At 42.0% G+C, this 17769-nt stretch overlaps 1 protein-coding gene across 6 annotated transcripts in view; it reads right to left on the bottom strand.

The window, feature by feature from the left end:
- Positions 1-17769, bottom strand: part of myo9aa (myosin IXAa) — a 105366-nt gene that overhangs the window by 54960 nt on the left and 32637 nt on the right. For all 6 annotated transcript variants that reach the window (XM_018752602.2, XM_018752607.2, XM_018752605.2 and 3 more), the window contains exon 3: positions 30-124. In XM_018752602.2, the coding sequence (XP_018608118.1) occupies positions 30-124 (95 nt within the window). The remainder of the gene's footprint in view (positions 1-29; positions 125-17769) is intronic.

Here is a 17769-nt window from a genome sequence, read left to right as displayed (position 1 = left end):
GGAAGCTTAGTAGCAAAGCTTTGTCTTACCCCCTGACAGTGCCACTCTCCAGGTAATTCACTTGGATGAACTTGCCAAAGCGACTGGAGTTGTTGTTGTGAGCAGTCTTTGCATTTCCAAATGCCTGGGGGGGCGGGTAAAAATCAAGATGAGCAAATAAGGAAAGGCATCTGCTAAATGAATAAATGTCAATGTAAAACTGGGGGGGGGGGGGGGGGTAACACAAGAACAAACATGCTGAAGAGGAGGACAGAGCCAAACGTATTTTAATGTGAACAAGCAATGATCATGGGTCACACGTAGGACAAATAGAGAACCCTAGGCTAACATACAGCCTTCTGGCTAATTTACAGTATATGCTGCAAAGCTCACAGGGCTCCACGATCCCCACACATGAATCATTACTAAAGAAAAACATAGACCCTGGAACAACTGACCATTATTTTGCAGTTAAACTTAAGTCACAACAAGCAACCTGGAATGTGTTGCCCCTGTGCATTGGAATAGGCCTTTGGGTTTGTCTCATGGTATCCATGACTCAACTTCATGTGCACTTTGCAGCACATAATATCAATGTATCCCTCAAACAGGAATGTATAGAAAATATATCAAGACGCATAAGTGCAGAATCAAGCAAAAAACCTACTAGAAATTTTAATGGACAGCTGCAGCACCCTTACCAAGAGCAAGAATCTGTGCAATGCTGTGAACGTAGGAGGACACATATGGAATCAACAGGACATAAAGCGTGTGCCATGGCAGCAAATTCTTTAATAAAAGTTACTTTTTCCCCTTCGGGGCTGTTTGCCTAGAGGGGAAACTTAAAACCACACAGTTATTTGTAGCAGCACCACAAGTAAACAAATTCCTCTGTGGAATGATGTGGAGAGGCCTGTGCAACAGCAGACGAAAACACCAGGCCTGCCCTGCTCCAGTCTGCTCCCTGCCCCACAAACCACCGCTCACTGCTTCATTACGTGTGCGGGATCCGAGAGCCACGTTACACACGCCGCGCCAAGGCCAGTCCACTGCAACCCAAATATAAACATGGAGCAGGAGACAGGCACGCCACCCTGCTATGAGTCACGCATCTAGGGCCACTTTGAGGCTTGCACTGGAAACCAGAAACCTTGGCTTCTCCATACAGGGTAGGGCCACAGTGCTACTGGCCAGCCATCAGCACTGAGCTAATGGTCTGACTTCTGGAACACTGAGGAGAAGCAGGGCTGTGTTAGCACAGAAACACATTAGTCAGAAGTAAAACAGACTTGAGCCTTGTTGCTATAAAATGTCACAAAATGCTAAGTTGCCATCAAAAGACAGGACTTCCTTCCCTCCAGGACCTGAAACGCATCCTGTTCCTAAATTCAGACTCTCCCCAGTCCAACATGTACCCTTCCAATAGAAAAAGAGTGCTGAACACTGAACTTGGAACACAGCCACCGCAACACAGTTAACCTCCAAGAGCACCAGACCACCAGATACTGGAGCCATTTTGCTTAATTTGTGACAAATTGATTGTACCTACTAAACTAAAAAAAAAAAAAAAAAAAAAAAAAAAACTACAGGAAACTAGCCGTCCCGGACATTTGGAAAACAAATGTCTTTAATGCCCTGGAGCACGCTGAGGAATGTTGTTATCCCAGTGAGGACAAAAGACAGGCATGTATTTGCTGTCATTTTCCTATTTAGGCACTAGCTCTCCATCTTCACATCGCTCAACGTCACTCCACCACCCACTCCACTCCATTCTGTTCTTTGAATCTGCAGTCAACACAGAGGATGCAGCAGCTCTACAGGTTGACTCCGTGCACAACTGGCAGGGCTCAATGAGGTGCAGAATGATGTGTTCAACTGAGTCTCCAGTCTTGAGAAATCATACAGTGGACCCATTTCCTCTTCTGCAGAAAAGGTATCCCTGCTTTACACTGCCTGTATGAAGAGGGAGAAGTCGTCTGTCATGATACAAAGTTATATTATAACGGGTTTGGAAATGAGCAGAAGTCCGTGCTCACAAGACTTGGGGTGAAGACTCAAGATTCAATTTGACAAAAATTACTGCCAGTAGACAAGTCATCATGAATGGAAGATAAAATCCCTTCCTTCTGCCTAGATGCAGAAGGCTTCACCCAGACCAAAATCAGAAATATAATTACCATACAAAAAGCAAAGTGGTGTCTCAGTAACCTGTCAGTAAAGCTAGGGCTATTGAAGTGAACAACAGAAAATCCCCAATCTATGATTGGTTCATTGCAGCATTCCATTTAAAATATACAAAACTATATTTTTTAAAAAAGTGATGCACTAATGTTAACAAAATGAATTTCTTTATTTGATCAGTCATATAGGAACTTGAGCTTCTATCACTTGATGTGTCCAACTATGCTGTGAAGGGTGGCATTTCACACACAACTACATGCTGATATTCTGCACACTCACAGAGAAAAAAAGGTTCATGCTAGACAGTCACATGCTGAGCTAAAAATGTCTGGTGTGAAACTAGGGGTGGTGTGACACTGTGAGGAATTATAGCGGAGGTTTGGCCCTCACAATAGCTCTCTTTGCAGGTGGTATCACACAGATGAGTTGATATGTTGCTGCACAAAACCCCCCAAGAACACAAGCACCAGGCTGTGGCCATGGCCTCCTATTTGCACGCTAAGCAATCCGCAGTGCCGTGATGTCCTTGACACGGTCACCGGCTACAGATGAAAATATGAACTGCTGTACTGACCCATGTGAGGGGTGTCCCATCCTGGTCAATACTGTCATCTCAGCTGAGGACATCTAGAACAAAAGCCTGCTGTATCCTGCCTGTACCCTAACTGCTCTCATGCAGGGCCCCACCCACATGCAATGCCTTCTGCCTATTATACAGGCACAGCCTGTCCAACCCTATGGTCAAATCCATTAAAGGCTGCAGAATGACACAGTCTGTTGAGTCACAGTGTATGAGGTCATTCACAGGCTGAGCCTATTTCCAAAGTCTGTGTGTGGCTGCAGTTACAACAGCACTTGGAAATAAAGAGAATTGATTCTCGAAAATAAAGCAAGCTTCTTGAGTGTATTCATAAATCATGTGTGCATCCAGATCTCTCCTTCAGTTGATGAAATGCACTTTTTGTATTGTTTTCTGAGATGTATGTGGCTTTGGATAAAAGTGCCTACTAAATGTATAAATGTGAAAGTAAGAGAGGTCTTTGACTCAACTTTGGGAAGTAACAGATTGAAGCAGGAATTGATGTTTCATTCTGAATGTATCAGAAGAGCTGCTTAGGCGCCAGGGACAGTGCAGGAAGCTGACGTTGCTCTTGGCACCTCAGTAGGCAAAACACCATACATGGTGGGAGAAGAACTTATGCTAAATCAAGGTCTTTTACAGTGAAATGCAAAAGTGGCATTGCTCCAGATTTCATCATAAAAGCAGCTGACATGAACTTGCCTTTTAAAAAAAGAAAACGTATACTCCTGACACACACAAAGGTACCTTACCTTTTTAATTGACTTGGGAAGTTCCTTAACAGTTCAGCAACTATGGATGATACAGCATTTATGCTCTGTATACAGGCACTAAATTCCAGTAATCTGTTTTGTGCGTGTATGCGTGTAAGATGACTTTATATACAAAATCATTTAACTTTTGATGTTTGGTCTTCCTATAATGAGTACAGATAAAAGTGCCCTTTGCACAGAAAGGCATTGGAGCCACAACTGCCACAGCTTGAACTAAGCCATATCCTGTCTATTTATGGCCAGCGTCAGTGTGAAGAAGTATCAGGGCTCGAGAAAAGGTCACAGACATAGAATCAGTCATCTGTTGACCCTGGCAGCAAAGGAAATTATCACTGGGGACTAATTATACCTCTGAGTTATGCAAAGTGGAAATTTTTCACGATCAAGCGGCCCATTCATGGCCAGAGTCACATGGCCCCATATGAACATAATCGACCCCCTCATTGGGTGCATGTAAGACCTTTTTGTCTAATTATGTCAGACACAGTCCTCTAACACACAGCCGCTTCAGACTGTGAGGAAACACAATCCCTTCCAGGCAGTTCCTCGCATCTGTGCATCTCCTCCCTCTATCCCCGGGCATATGATGTTGCTCTTTTCTCCCCCTCTGCATCCTCTAACCTCGACAGATACATGGCAAAACTACACCCAGAAAATCAAATCGAGTCCGTGACAAAGGCTAATATTCATTAAGAAAAAACATTAAGCTTATAAACACAGCAAATGATGCTGAACAGAGTGAACAGGGTAGAGTGAAGAGTGACCTGTTCAGCTAAAAGCACTGTGCTGTAGGTCTAGAAATCGGCCACTGGCGCTTGTTAAAAAACAAGCGTATTTGTGTAGCGCTCTTCCACCAACAAGGTAACAGTTACAGTTTAACTTACTTGCAACAACACTTTGGCGTTCCTCGGACGCATTCAGCTTCAATATACATTCAGGGCAAACACTGAGTTATGAGATGTTTACTATAAGTCAGTGTGTGTTGTAAGAACAGGGACCCAGGTGGTCAGAGGAGTAAACCGGTGATTGGCGGGTTAAGGCTGAGCATCCAGAGTTCCGGGAGATGGCCAAAGAGAGATGAGAAATCGCCTTCAGTCTAACACTCGAGTGTCCAGGATTGTGGTACCCTTCTCAAGCAGTCATGGCCAAGCAATCATCCAGAAAGGGTGAAACTGAGCCTGAGTTCAAGAAAATAATTATCAGCCCCGTTATTTTACAGGCCAGCATGAGTCAGACAAAACAGACATACTTCATTTCATGTGGAGCCTGCAGTGCTGAAGTAGAACTCAAGTACAGGAGACTGCATGTCACTTGTCAGAACATCTGTCAGACAAACAGAGCAGCTGCAGCACAACAGGAGAAAAATGAAAATCAGTGGATTTTACAAGAAGTCTTTTGTCCAACAGAAGTAAACCTATGTATATTTACAAAAGAATATGTGAAACTCCAGAGAGGACAAACAAAACTAATTTCCCATCTAGAAAAATAAAACACTACCTGAAAATAGGGGGAACAGAACTGAATAAACTATATGGAAGGCATGCCACATCATTCTTTCCATGTTGAAGTGATAGGAAAAGAAAAACAGACCGCAGTAATTCATGGGCTCCAGTTATGAGAGGCAGAAGCGCATTTCAGAGCAGAGCTAAGTCTCAAATCACCTGTTGGCCCTTTGGATGGGGCTGTACCATCGCTGGGCACAGACATGCCATGGGAGCCATGCACTTCCATCTCCACACTTAACAGCACACAGGTGGGCTCTTCAGTCTCATAAAAGATGCAATCTCTCTTGGAACAAACATGTGCTCACTGCCAGCACTTATAGCATCAGTCTGTTCCACACGTGAGGTCAAATGAGGTCTGCAAGCATCCTCTTCCTTCTCGGTAACAGCCCATGAGACGCACACATGACCTTGTGTGTTTAGTTTTGCGTGCCACACTCCCTGAGGATTTGACTTTCTCGTTAAGTGTTGCGGCTCATCCAGCTCAGTAAGGCTCATACACACACCCCAACACACACACATTTACATCTGTTTATTTAGCAGACGCTCTTCTCCAAAGCAACTTACAACGGATACTATGTAGTGTTACTAGCCAAGGTGACTACACTACTTACAAGGGGTTACTCATCCATGCATCAGTGAAACACACTCACTCTGTGACACTCACACACTAAGCAGGAACCTGAACAGCATGTGTTTGGACTGTGGGAGGAAACTGGAGCAAGGAAACTGCCGGAGGAAACCCACGCAGACACAGGGAGAACATGGAAACTCCACACAGACTGAGCGGGGATCAAACCCACGTTCTCTCGCACCACCCAGGCGCCGTGAGACAGCAGCGCTACTCACCGTGCCACCACGCCACCCACACACACAGAGTATATACTGTATATGTACACATAGAGACTCATAAGCTGGCATGCAGACAACATAGCACCATGAGAAAGAAGCAATACACTTCTTGTTGCTCATAGGCTCCTTAGAAAGGTAATGAGGCATCAGGCACTGCAGTAAAGAGCCTCTCCTACTGGCTCTTGGAGCCCCCCAGGAAGGTATAAGGCATGCCATGCTTATGTTTCATATCCTGCAGCTCGCACTGGCCCCATGGACCGCCACGCTCATCATTCTGCAAGGCAACACCACAGTGGCCAGCCATTATCGCCTTCTACAGCAGGGAATTCATCAGCAGGCTACACGAGAACCTCAAATAGATTCTTCTGCTAAAACTGAGCGGGGGGGTTGGGTGTTTCATTGCCACTTTTTGGTTTCATGGTGCAACATCTTAGCCAATATTCTACAGACACGTGAAGCGAGACTTACTTAGTCAGGGACACATCATTACACTAATCTGATATATAAAATATCACAGTTAAAAGCAATCATGCTGAATAGGTCAGTCCAGGAAAATGGAGTGCTTGCCTGGTCTCAGGAGTAACCATGGCAACATTTTCTCATCAGTGTACACCTGCTTTTTGCTGAGAATTGTCTCTCAACAGTAACTAAATTATACATTACACATTGGTGTGACTTCATCTGTCAAGAATTGACATCAGCTGTCTTCTTACAGTCCTAAGTGAGAGTAAGACAGTAATGGGTTACGGCAGGAGATAAGGGCTGCGGTTGCATCTTTGCTAGTGTGCAGGGAGAATGCAGCAGAGCTGCACGCAGGACTGTGGGTGGTGGCTGTTATGTTTTTAATAAAAAGACAGTGTCAGCACAGTGGAGCCATGATGTGAGGATGAGGATGCAGTTCTGGGAAATGCCCACCCTCAAAAGATGCACCACAGCACCCGCACCCTTCCGAAAAAGAGGCAGGAGCACTTCAGAAAGTAGTTTACTTAATGAGTATGAGTATCAAGTAGGCATGCTGGATAAGACTGGAAAGGGTGGTGAAACGGGGCTCAGCAACGCAGATCTCCCCACAAGCCGTAGGTCACACTGGTCTGGTCACATAGCAAGCTGACGACACCTCCATCCTCACTGCATGCTGCCTGTAGTAACCAATCATGACAGCAGGCGTACCATATTCTCTCGTCTTCACAAGCACTTTTAAATTTGTGCAGTGTTTTTTTTTTTTTCTTAACTGATGGAGGAGACAACAGAAAAGGCTGCCGTGTTCATACAAACTCAAGTCTCTCACAGAAAAGTACTTTGTGTGGTTCAACATTCCCGTACGAGAAAGTTTTGATTATTGTTCTAGAACAGGGGTCGGCAACCCGTGGCTCCGGAGTCGCATGCGGCTCTTTCATCCCTCTGCCGTGGCTCCCTGCGGCTTTGAAAAAAATGTGAACAAATGGCTATTTTATTTAAATTATTTTGTTAGTTAGTTTTATCAATGTAATAGTTATTTTGGAGATTAAGGTGATCTTGTAGCATTAAAATAAAACGTTGTAATATTTTGTCGATCAAAATTTGCGTCCCAGCTCTGTATTGGTTGATACCATTGTATGCGTCACCTGTCACCGCCTGGCAAGTGACTTGTCTTAAACTTTTAACCCCCTCATGGATGACAGCTTGCAATCCTGCGTGAAGATCAAAGTGACGTCCCTGATATTAATCAGCTGTGCAGTGAGGTTCAGAAGCAGAAGTCACATTAACCAAGTGAACAAAATCATTTAATGAGTTATTATTCTGCAAATATATATTTTTATATTGGACCCTGAACTGATGTAGTTATGTTTTATATTCAGGTTGGCGGTTGACTGCTGTAGCTACGCGATTGAGGAAATCAACTGATGACGGCAACCTTTAGAATAAACTGGCATTTTTTTTGTTTACTCTTTTGATTTCTTTAAAAAAAAAAAATCCAGAAATAAGGGATAAATAAACTTATATGTGCTAGTGTCTTTTTTTTTTTTTTTTAAAAAGAGTTCAAAAGAATTTGTTGTTCTGGTTGTTACAAATAATTTAGAAATAAAATGTCAGTCATTTTCTCTTTGTAGTTCCTTTATTTCATAAATGTAACAAATCATAGTCTTTATATACATAGCATAAGTGTAATGAAACTATATATGCTGCGTTTTCTTCATTTTAGGGATCAAACTGGGTTTGCGGCTTCAGATGGGTTTTATTTGGTGGGAAACTGGCCCAAATGGCTCTTTTAATGCGGAAGGTTGCCGACCCCTGTTCTAGATGTTCAACCTAAAGCTGTCCCGTTTAAGTACTGTACTGTATTGGGGTGACAAAAAGCATTTTTCACACACCAAAGAACTTCATTAAGTGCAGAGTACTGCAAGACATAAGAAGTTGTTCATCAGATGCACAGTCCCTACCGGACCCCTAAGCCTAGGCAGTAGCATGAACCCACACCAGTTACAGTACGTTACTGCACTTCACTTCACTTTATTTGTGGGATGCAGAAATTTAAATTTTATTACGTTCTTCACTTTTGTTACACTGACTCTTCAGGGTTCCACAGGATGAAAAACTGAGTCTCAAAAGCTTAGAGCCGTTATACCGAAATTTTCGGATAAAGAGTTCAACCGAGGGATAACTGTACTTGAAACAAAAGCACTAGCCATCAATATACATTTCTTAAACTAGTTCCTCAGCAAGTCTATTTATTAAAGAGACGGACACAATAAGCACTAATAAAGTTAACATTATAAATAAGAGTATGGATGTCAAACAATGTACTGGCAACATTCTTATGTAATAAATTTGTAAAAAATAGTTTACATTTCACTATTTTATATGTACCATCTGTCACGTTCCACAATACACCATAAAAACACACTATCTGCTGTTAGCAGAAAATACATGACATCCATGCAAACACAATGAGGTACGCAAGAAAAAAGCATGAATTATGTGCAAACAATAACAGGGTCAAGGCAGTGCAAAGCTTCCTTTTCTGGACACCAAGTTCCCAGCACATTCCGGAGCTAACAATAGGGTAGTGTTTCCTCACGGCTCTGCAGCAGGAGTAAGTTCAAAAGTACCATTTTCTACAGGAAGGACATAAAAGGCCTGGAGAAATCCTGTTTTTAAGGTTACCTGATGAAAAACACAGCCCGAAAAATCTTCTTTCATCCTTCATGACACAAAATGAAGCTTTCCTCAAACTGGATACTGCATGTGTGAAAACGTTTACTGACAAAGATGTAATCTGTTCTTACTGAGCGGTTTCTTAAAGGTGATTTCATACTGGTAAAAAGTGTTTCTGACCTAGATGCCAACCTGTACTACAGCAGTGTTGCAACAGCAGCCCTTAGCAAAATTTTGTAGATATCTGCAAACCTGCTAGTACACTCGTGGTTATGGACAACACAAGCACCATGGTATGTTACCTGCAGAAAAATAAGTTTACAACAAACCAAAACTCGGATGCATATAATTTTTTCCAGCTATGATGCAGAACTCCTCTTCAAGTGGCATCCACTGGATTGTAAATGTAATAATTGTTTCTATTACAAATTTTACAATGCACCTGGACACATCGCCAGTGAAGTAATGTGATTTCATGGGGTGCTGCAGGCCTTTCAACATCAGAAATCCTTGGCCAGGCAACCTGATCATCAGCCTTGTTTACATCACATCAAGTCCTCTACACAGTTTACACGTGTTGAAATCTAGAATACATGCATCCTGATGCAGGTATTAACCCAGAATGAGTCTGTCGACAGCAAATTAAATCTATTTTTCTGGGAGATTGAGAGTGTTGCCTTTTTTTTTTTTTGTTTTTTAAAATAACCTTAAACAGTGGCAGAAAAACAGTGATTCAGACCTATTCAGGTCAGCCAAGGGCTATATTCTCAAGACAGTGAGATTTAAAACTTAGAACATGTTCTCAAACACAGTGTACATTTTAACTGAGCATCCTGCTCTTGACACACACACACTTAGGCAAAGTGCTACAATGGCTGCCTTGTTAGAGGATATGTTGAACAGTACTGGTCAAAAAAATAGGCACATGCACCCTTCAGCTTACTTAATTTTTGCTTTGCATTTCTAAACAGTAACATGGTCAATGCAGGGGACACAAATTAACAGCCCTTCATTGCTCACGCTGGCAGAAGCACAGTCACTATGACAGCCCTGAAATCCAAAAGGAAAGCAAACTTAAAAAGAGCTGACTGCAAATCATTCATGAGGTCTGGCAGATTAAGGATGGGTTAGAGAGAATGTCGAAGACTGAAAACCTCAAGCTGTCCTTTGACACTTCCCATATCCCCCACCCAAGGGCTACAGTGAATCAGCTTTCCCCACGTGAAGCTTCCCTCCTGCATCTGCCATAAGGCTGTGTCTGCGTATAGCACCGCCCTTCCAGCCCCCAACCAACAGAGCGGCCTTGTCCTGCACATAACTCTCTCGGACTGAAAATGATGCTTTCTGAGATAAGACAGCCCAAGATTCCACAGTATACTGATCTGCTCGCCGATGCTCAGGGAACCGGTCACTTTAGCTTCATTCTGAAAGTAGCATGATTTAAAAGCCACTTCACAGAAAGCACCATGTTCATTATGAGGAAGTAAGCCAGAACCCCAGAACTTTTATGAGCATTCAAGCTGCTGAACTGGCTGACTTGCAAAACATTCAAATTAATGTTTTCATTCAACAAGAGTCTGATTCATTCATTTGAAGAAATACAAAGCAAAAATGATGTAACATGAAGGTGCGTCAGACAGTTCAGCAATAGCAGTCTTGGTTTTGTATCTTTATTTGAAGTTGGGCACACAATAAACTGAATAATAAAGGTTTTGGAAAAATCCAAATAAATTTCCAGAGAGTGCTCCATTGTGTTCAAGTGGGACAGGGAGAGTGGAGAATGAACATGAATATAAAATTACAGCTTTAAAACCCCTCCAACTGCAAAACGGAACCTAAAGCCAAAAGCAGACTATAAGAACGAGCGGCCCAACAACAGTACTGTCAAACCACATATTACAGCAAGAGACAGGGTGTAAATGTTCAATACAGCTTTAGAACAAACAACTCAGTGAGCTACATGACTATACTGAGGAAACCTATCTAGATTTTAGGATGAAACAAACGAGCGTAGCATTAAATAACTGCACACCCTTCAAACAGACCAGCAATACAATTGTACAGGTTAGAATCCTAAAGGTAACATGAGAAGCTAGAACAGATTTTGTTGTGCAGGAAGTCAAAAAAGTCAAACTTTTGGTTCATTTGCTTAACAGCTAACCAGACCAAGTAATCTATCAGGAGATCATTCAAAGAGTTTGCAGCCAGGTTGTCACCTCTGGAGCACATGGGACTGGATGTTGAGATCCCATTCATGATGCCAAGAAACACTATCAGAAATAATTTCATTTACACTCTTTCAAAATAAGAGCGCTATATGTATTTCTTTGATCAGGGAACACTGACAATATCAGCTGAAATGAAAATCATTTATGAGTTAAAAGTTTCCGCATGATCTATATTTTGTGGGAGATGAATAACGTGAAAATGGGACTTTACCTCACAAACACTGGAAAGATGGAGTTAGCTGCTATTGACCTGTTGAAGTCCTCTCTCCAGAACAGATACTAACCTTGCCTTTGGTCACAGCTGACCTCAAATGTGGCTTTTAATGAAATCAAGCACAACATGAATTGACAAAAATTTTTACTGCATTGTGTAAACAATGGCATATTCCAAACATAGTAAAGGCCTAAATCACCCGCCTCCGGAGCAATTGTGGCACAGTCCACTTGAGTGTCAAATCACCACTGAGGGATCTGCATTTTCTCTTATTTAGAAAATGCCTATGAATATAGTGTTCAGCATAGTACTCGTGATGCAATGCATCATGTGGTTTCAAATGGGCTTCTGTGAGTTCTTTCAGCATACTTCTGACCACATGAGATGATCAACACAGCACAATGCATATCCACATTACAGATGTCAGAACTTTGCAAAGACAAAGCAGTCATTGCAGACAGAAGCCTTTTATAGCCTTCACCAGCCCAGCTAACAGAGAGAAAATCGCTTCCACACAGACTCTACATATAGATCAGAGTGCACCTGGGTAACCTGCAGAGGCTAAATCATGGAATAAGATGACACTCAAGAATTTAGATTAAGAAATGTCAGGCAATTTAACAAACATATCAAGTTTCATTTAGGAACTGACATATCACATATTGTGCAGCGTGTCTGGCTGGCTGACCAGAATGCACACCCCATATTTCTGGTGCGGGTCATAGTGTCACATGGCTGAGGTCCAGCATAAGGTAAGTACATCCCCTTGTGTCACTCCTTGGGGGTAAAATGGTATTAGCAACCTTTGGCAATACATCAAAGAGCAATACTAGCCAGAACGGCAGAGTTCATTAAGGCAGCATACTGTATATGGAATTTAAAAAATGATTGCGAACGTCACACTACTTTTTGAAAAGGTCTCTGATGACAGAACTGGGCATTACACTGAAAACACACACAGAGCCAATGGACTGTGTGCTCTCCAATACCCTTAAATCCAAACCAGTTCAGTCAGGAACTGCTGACTGTTCATTTGAGTTGTAACATTAAGCAAGGAAAGCATACACAAACACCAAAGCACACAGACTGGCATTCCTGGTGGAGAGAATGGCCAACGTAAACATTCAACAAGAGAAGCAATGGTACTGAGACAGGCACTGCCCAAATTCACTGCTGTCCTAATGTTAACTGAGGAGCAATGACCCCGTTCAATGTAAATGGGATGCACGGGATGCGTTAAGATATTCACTGTGCAAGCACACATGTATGCTTGGGTGCCTTGTCTTTACATCAACAAGATTTCACATTTTATACACTTGGTTCAGTAACTTCACTCATAACATGATTTTGTAAGACCTAGCAGCAGTTCAAATGTCAGGCCACCTAATGCCAAAGTAGCTCTTTTGCAACACAGTTTCCTGGAGCTGCCCAAGAGTCCCTGCATTTCTAGATATATCAGAAAACACTTTCTTCACAAAATCAAAAAAACCTAAATTTAGAACTGGCAGTCATTTATTTTTAAAAACATCCCTCCAAGAGCTTTGACATCTGCTAGCAGTGCCTTGAAGGGTTAGTAAGAAGTGACAGGGAAAGGCTTTCAGTGGCATTAACAGGATAGTGAAGGGTTGCACGAGACTAATACAAAATTGGACCAGTTTAGAAATGCAAGTGCAAGCAGTTATTCACCACAGAGTGGGTCTGCTGACAAATACACTACTCCACTTACTCCTTTGCACAGTTACAACACCAAAGGAAACAAAGTATTTCTCTTATTTTTCTGAACTTCAGGAAAAAAGGAGACGCAGCACAAACCAGTCCACATTGTGTCTTAAATTCTCCTTTTTAGACCTGCAGAACTTATTATGCTGGACAGAAGATATTTAACATACATGGATATTTAGTGTGAGTGCCATATTGCCCTGGGCCGTCGTCTTGCAAGGTGAAGCATCCCAGTTTAAATCCTATGCGATGCAGTACCATCTATAAAGGCTGACAGGATCTATTGCAATGGATACATGGTATAAATGGGCAAGTCATTGCAAGTAGCTTGATGCTGGGCAAACCAAACACTTAAGCTTAAAATGTAAAAAATAAAAATCCCTAGAAGCCTATTAAAAAAAAAAAAAAAAAAAAAAAAAATCTCAAATAAAGCCACAGAGTCCTATTTTAATGTTCAACAACCATCTAAACATCTTCAGTTATAAATGCACAGGGGGCCAGGAAGTTATTCTACAATGATAAGGCTATTACCTGCACTACAGCCAAAAAAAAAAAAAAACCATATATACAGACAAAGGCACATACAGCACAACATGTATTACAAGAGAACGGACCTAGTTAAACAGCTACAGCCAACAATAAAGTTAAACAAGTCCTGTTCCCTTCAGTACAGAATGCTACCACAGCTTGACCTGTGATACAAACAGACAGAACATTAACCTTATTAAATTTAAGTATTTTTAACGTTACAGTCCTGGTCACATAACTCATATCTAGAGACAGCTCCAGTACACACAGAGGTGTGTGAGGAGGAATGTTCTAAAGAATTTATGGAGTGCTGACAGATTTCTGGGTGAAGCGAAGCTTCACAGCACTGGAAAGGAAAGGAAAGCACAGCTGAGACTACACACATTTTTGCTTTTTGTGGGAGTTGGAGGGGGGCCTAGCTTAGCGGAAGATGGAAACATTGATTTGCCACAGCCACTTGCGCACGGTGCTAAGATTCTGCCGATAAGCATGCGCATGAATGTAACATGTGACTGAAGGGGGTTGGAGGGCTGCATGCTTGTGCCGGTCGTGCATTCCCTGCGAGTGTTTCCACATGGCTATGTGTTCTGCAACTGAGGGTGCACCAAAGGCCCAATAAGGGTAAGCAGGAGTAGATCACAGGCAAGAGCCATCAGGAAAGAGGGGAGGAAACCAGGGACCAGACAGGAGCAGAAGACCGGGAAACATGATGCGAGCTGAGAAGAGCTTCTCAATCTGGAAGCCATACAGAGTGCTGGAATGTAACACTACCATGCAGGGGGGGAGGGGAGCACCCCGTAATCTGTGGCCTTCATTCCCTCATCCTACTTTGTTTACATTATACACCAAATTAATTTCCAAACGTTACACACAGCAACAACATTTGTTTTGGGGGGGTGCCCCACAGTGGTAACTTCCCTGATCACTGAGGTGACACAATCATGATATATTACCGCCCAAAACATGAAATACATTGTGATTTGTCCTCACACTAATAGAGTGAAACAATTCATAATTCCAAAAAAATGAAAGGTCCATTGAGATATTACAATAAATCCATCGCTACAAAAGTTTAGTTAAAAAGGCACACCTAAGTATAAGAAACAGTTAGCACTGTTTTCCCACACATAGCATGACGATGCTTTCATTCCAAGTCACAAAGTTAAGCATATCGTCCCTCAGCGGTGCCACCAATGAGTGTAGATCAGTCAGTGTTGACTACTCAAGAAGGGCACTGCACACACAGTTTGCCCACAGAGACATCATGGAGTGTATCTAAACTTGTATATGAGATCATTTGCAACTGTTACGGCTTAATTAATTACGTAATGATTAATGATTACTTTAATGATTTTATTAATCTGTTATAATGAAAACTACAGTTGACCCTTGAACAACGCAGGGGTTAGGGACGCCGACCCCCACACAATCGAAAATCCGCGTTTAACTTTTGACTCCCCAAAAACTTTACCAATCGCCTACCGTTGACCGGAAGCCTTACCGATAACAGTCGATTAACAGATATTTTGAATGTGTATTATATACGGTATTCTTAAAATTTATGTAAGCTAGAGAAAAAAAAGAAAAGGAAGATAAATTACATTGACAGTCCTGTACTGTATTTATCGATACCGTAAGTTTACGTCATCTTTACAAGATGAATCAGCTGTCTGTCCGTCTGTCAGTACCTACATCAATATTGTCTTACATGATACAAAACACTAGATGTTATACGCAATACGTGTATATTTTATGGTAGTAAATGACAAAATAGACTAGTATCTACTTATATTTTATGCATTCATTACATACCTAACTTTCTTAATTTTTTCAACATTTCTACACTACGCGGTTTGTCTGCAAGTTTCTTCCCCACATTGTCGCAAGTCTCCAAAAAAATTTTCCAATATATTTTTGAAAAAAATCTGCATATAAGTGGACCTGCACAGTTGAAACCTGTGTTGTTAAAGGGTCAACTCTATTTTTACCCCTCACATGAAAGAAACATTGGGGCAATGTAAAATAATTCAACCCCTCACAATCAACCACCTCAGAGTGCACAGAACCGAGGGGCCACTTAGACATATTGGGAATGTTAAAGCCATATATGCAGGCAGGGAATCAATCATTAGTTTTGATTTCTGTAAAGAGGAAAATGTCTCGTGCTTTTTTAGAACACGCTCTTAAATCCGTACCTTCAAAGATTTCTCAGAACACAGCCAAGGGTCTAAAGGTGACCTCTGGCTCAAAGATAGGACAGGCCAGGGCCAAAGATGGTGCTGCTCGACTTGCACAGCAAGCTGCGCCACCCAAATGGATATACAGCTATAGCCATGTGTGGGCACCTGTCAAGATTTTGTACAGAGGTAAACACTGCAGGAAAACAGAGTTAGCAAACAGGCAGACGCACTGGGGAACCTGTAGGAGGTGGTCCAAGGTGAACCCCATTCTAATAGCCAGTCCACACTAACCTAACAAGAACAGATTCAGTTTCCCAGCAATCTCCAGAGACCTTAGAAACAATGGCTATTAGCTTCCAGAATGTGCTGGACAAGAAGGAGCTACAGCTGTTCAGATGGATTATCACTTAACAGCTTCTTCCAGTATTTTATAAACCAACACAAGCTGAGTGGAAACATCACTGTAAGACATAGCAATAGAGTTAAAGTTGAATTAATACATTAAATGTTTAGTAAAATTTCTTCACCCTCTGGACAAGTTTCTCAGCACTCTAGGTTGAAGGTAAAGAAGAAATAGAACAAAGTTCCAGGCCAGTGTGCTATCTGACCAACATCTATTAAGAATCCTTTCCCTTTCCTCCCATTTCAGCTAAGTATGCTTTTGGGACACTGCCTGTGTTTCATCCCTCAACTATTTCACATTCAAGGACCCAAGATATGACCCTGAACTGTAGTGCAATAGTCCTTCATTGTTTACATTCCTGTTCCCTGGGCAGCAGCAAGTTAATGCGCCAGCTTGGTGTTAACTGAAACATCTCCTAGAATATGAGTAATTGACTGGGTATATCAGCCATCCTAAGCTGGTGGAGACATCTCTGCAGCTCATGGACCTGCTGGATCACCTGATCAGTGTTGAGGAGCAAAGCCAGACTACATGTGGTACTATCAGCTGCACACCTTAACATAGGTCTTTCTCTATGTAAAATATCAGCTGGCACAGAAGCAGTGTGGACGAGTTCAAGGAGGAGGCAGGACTTACCATTCTCCAGGTACATTATGTCAGGATGCTATATCAGAAGGCCAATCCACTTAAAGTGCCAAAAGACACACAGACTCCAGGGCAGGCCCTGGTTCCCTATTAGCATCTGGATTCATGATCTAATGGACTGAGATGTTATCCACAGTATATCCTACTTAGCAGTGTGCCCTGTGCTTCCAGGAGAGGTTCTGGACAGCAACAACCCCAACCTGGACAAGCTGTTAAGTAAATAGCCGAGCAAGTGATGTGTTCATGGTTAACAGTCATAGCATATGGATTCACAACTGCTTGTCAAAAAAAAAAACAACAAAACTTTTCCCTCACTTGAGAACAAGCAAAACATGGATTTTAAAATTGTCAGTAATCTACAGTTGCCTATAACCCAAGAGTCTTCCACAGCGCAGTACAAGACCTATTCAGCACTACCTTCAGATTCCAAAAGGAATATGGAGCACAACTTAGCTACTTCAAAAATGAACGAGACTTGAGAATTTAACATTTAGAAACAAACAATGTGATTTGAAACAAAGACAATATTTCTCTAGTGATACTTTGAACAAATTTGAACAGAATAAACAAAAATAAAAGCATTCAAAGTGGATCCTGGGTAAAGTCCTGATGTGACCCAGATGTCCCCCCCATGACGCCATGCAAAGAACAATTTCGTCCCAAATGCACAATTTGACTGAAATAAGGCTATAGGCTTGGCTTGATAAAGCTCATAAAGCCAGAGAGAATTCCCAACGTGACACTTGTGAAACATTCAAGCAGTCTCCTTTAAAAGTAAATTCTGATGTACCTTCAGAAATGGATCAGAAAGACACAAGTGTGCATCATACCACTTTGGAAATAACTTGTC

The sequence above is a fragment of the Scleropages formosus genome, chromosome 11, assembly GCF_900964775.1.
Source record: "Scleropages formosus chromosome 11, fSclFor1.1, whole genome shotgun sequence".
In the NCBI taxonomy this organism is placed as follows: Eukaryota; Metazoa; Chordata; class Actinopteri; order Osteoglossiformes; family Osteoglossidae; genus Scleropages; species Scleropages formosus.
This window is presented reverse-complemented; position numbering and strand designations above follow the sequence as displayed.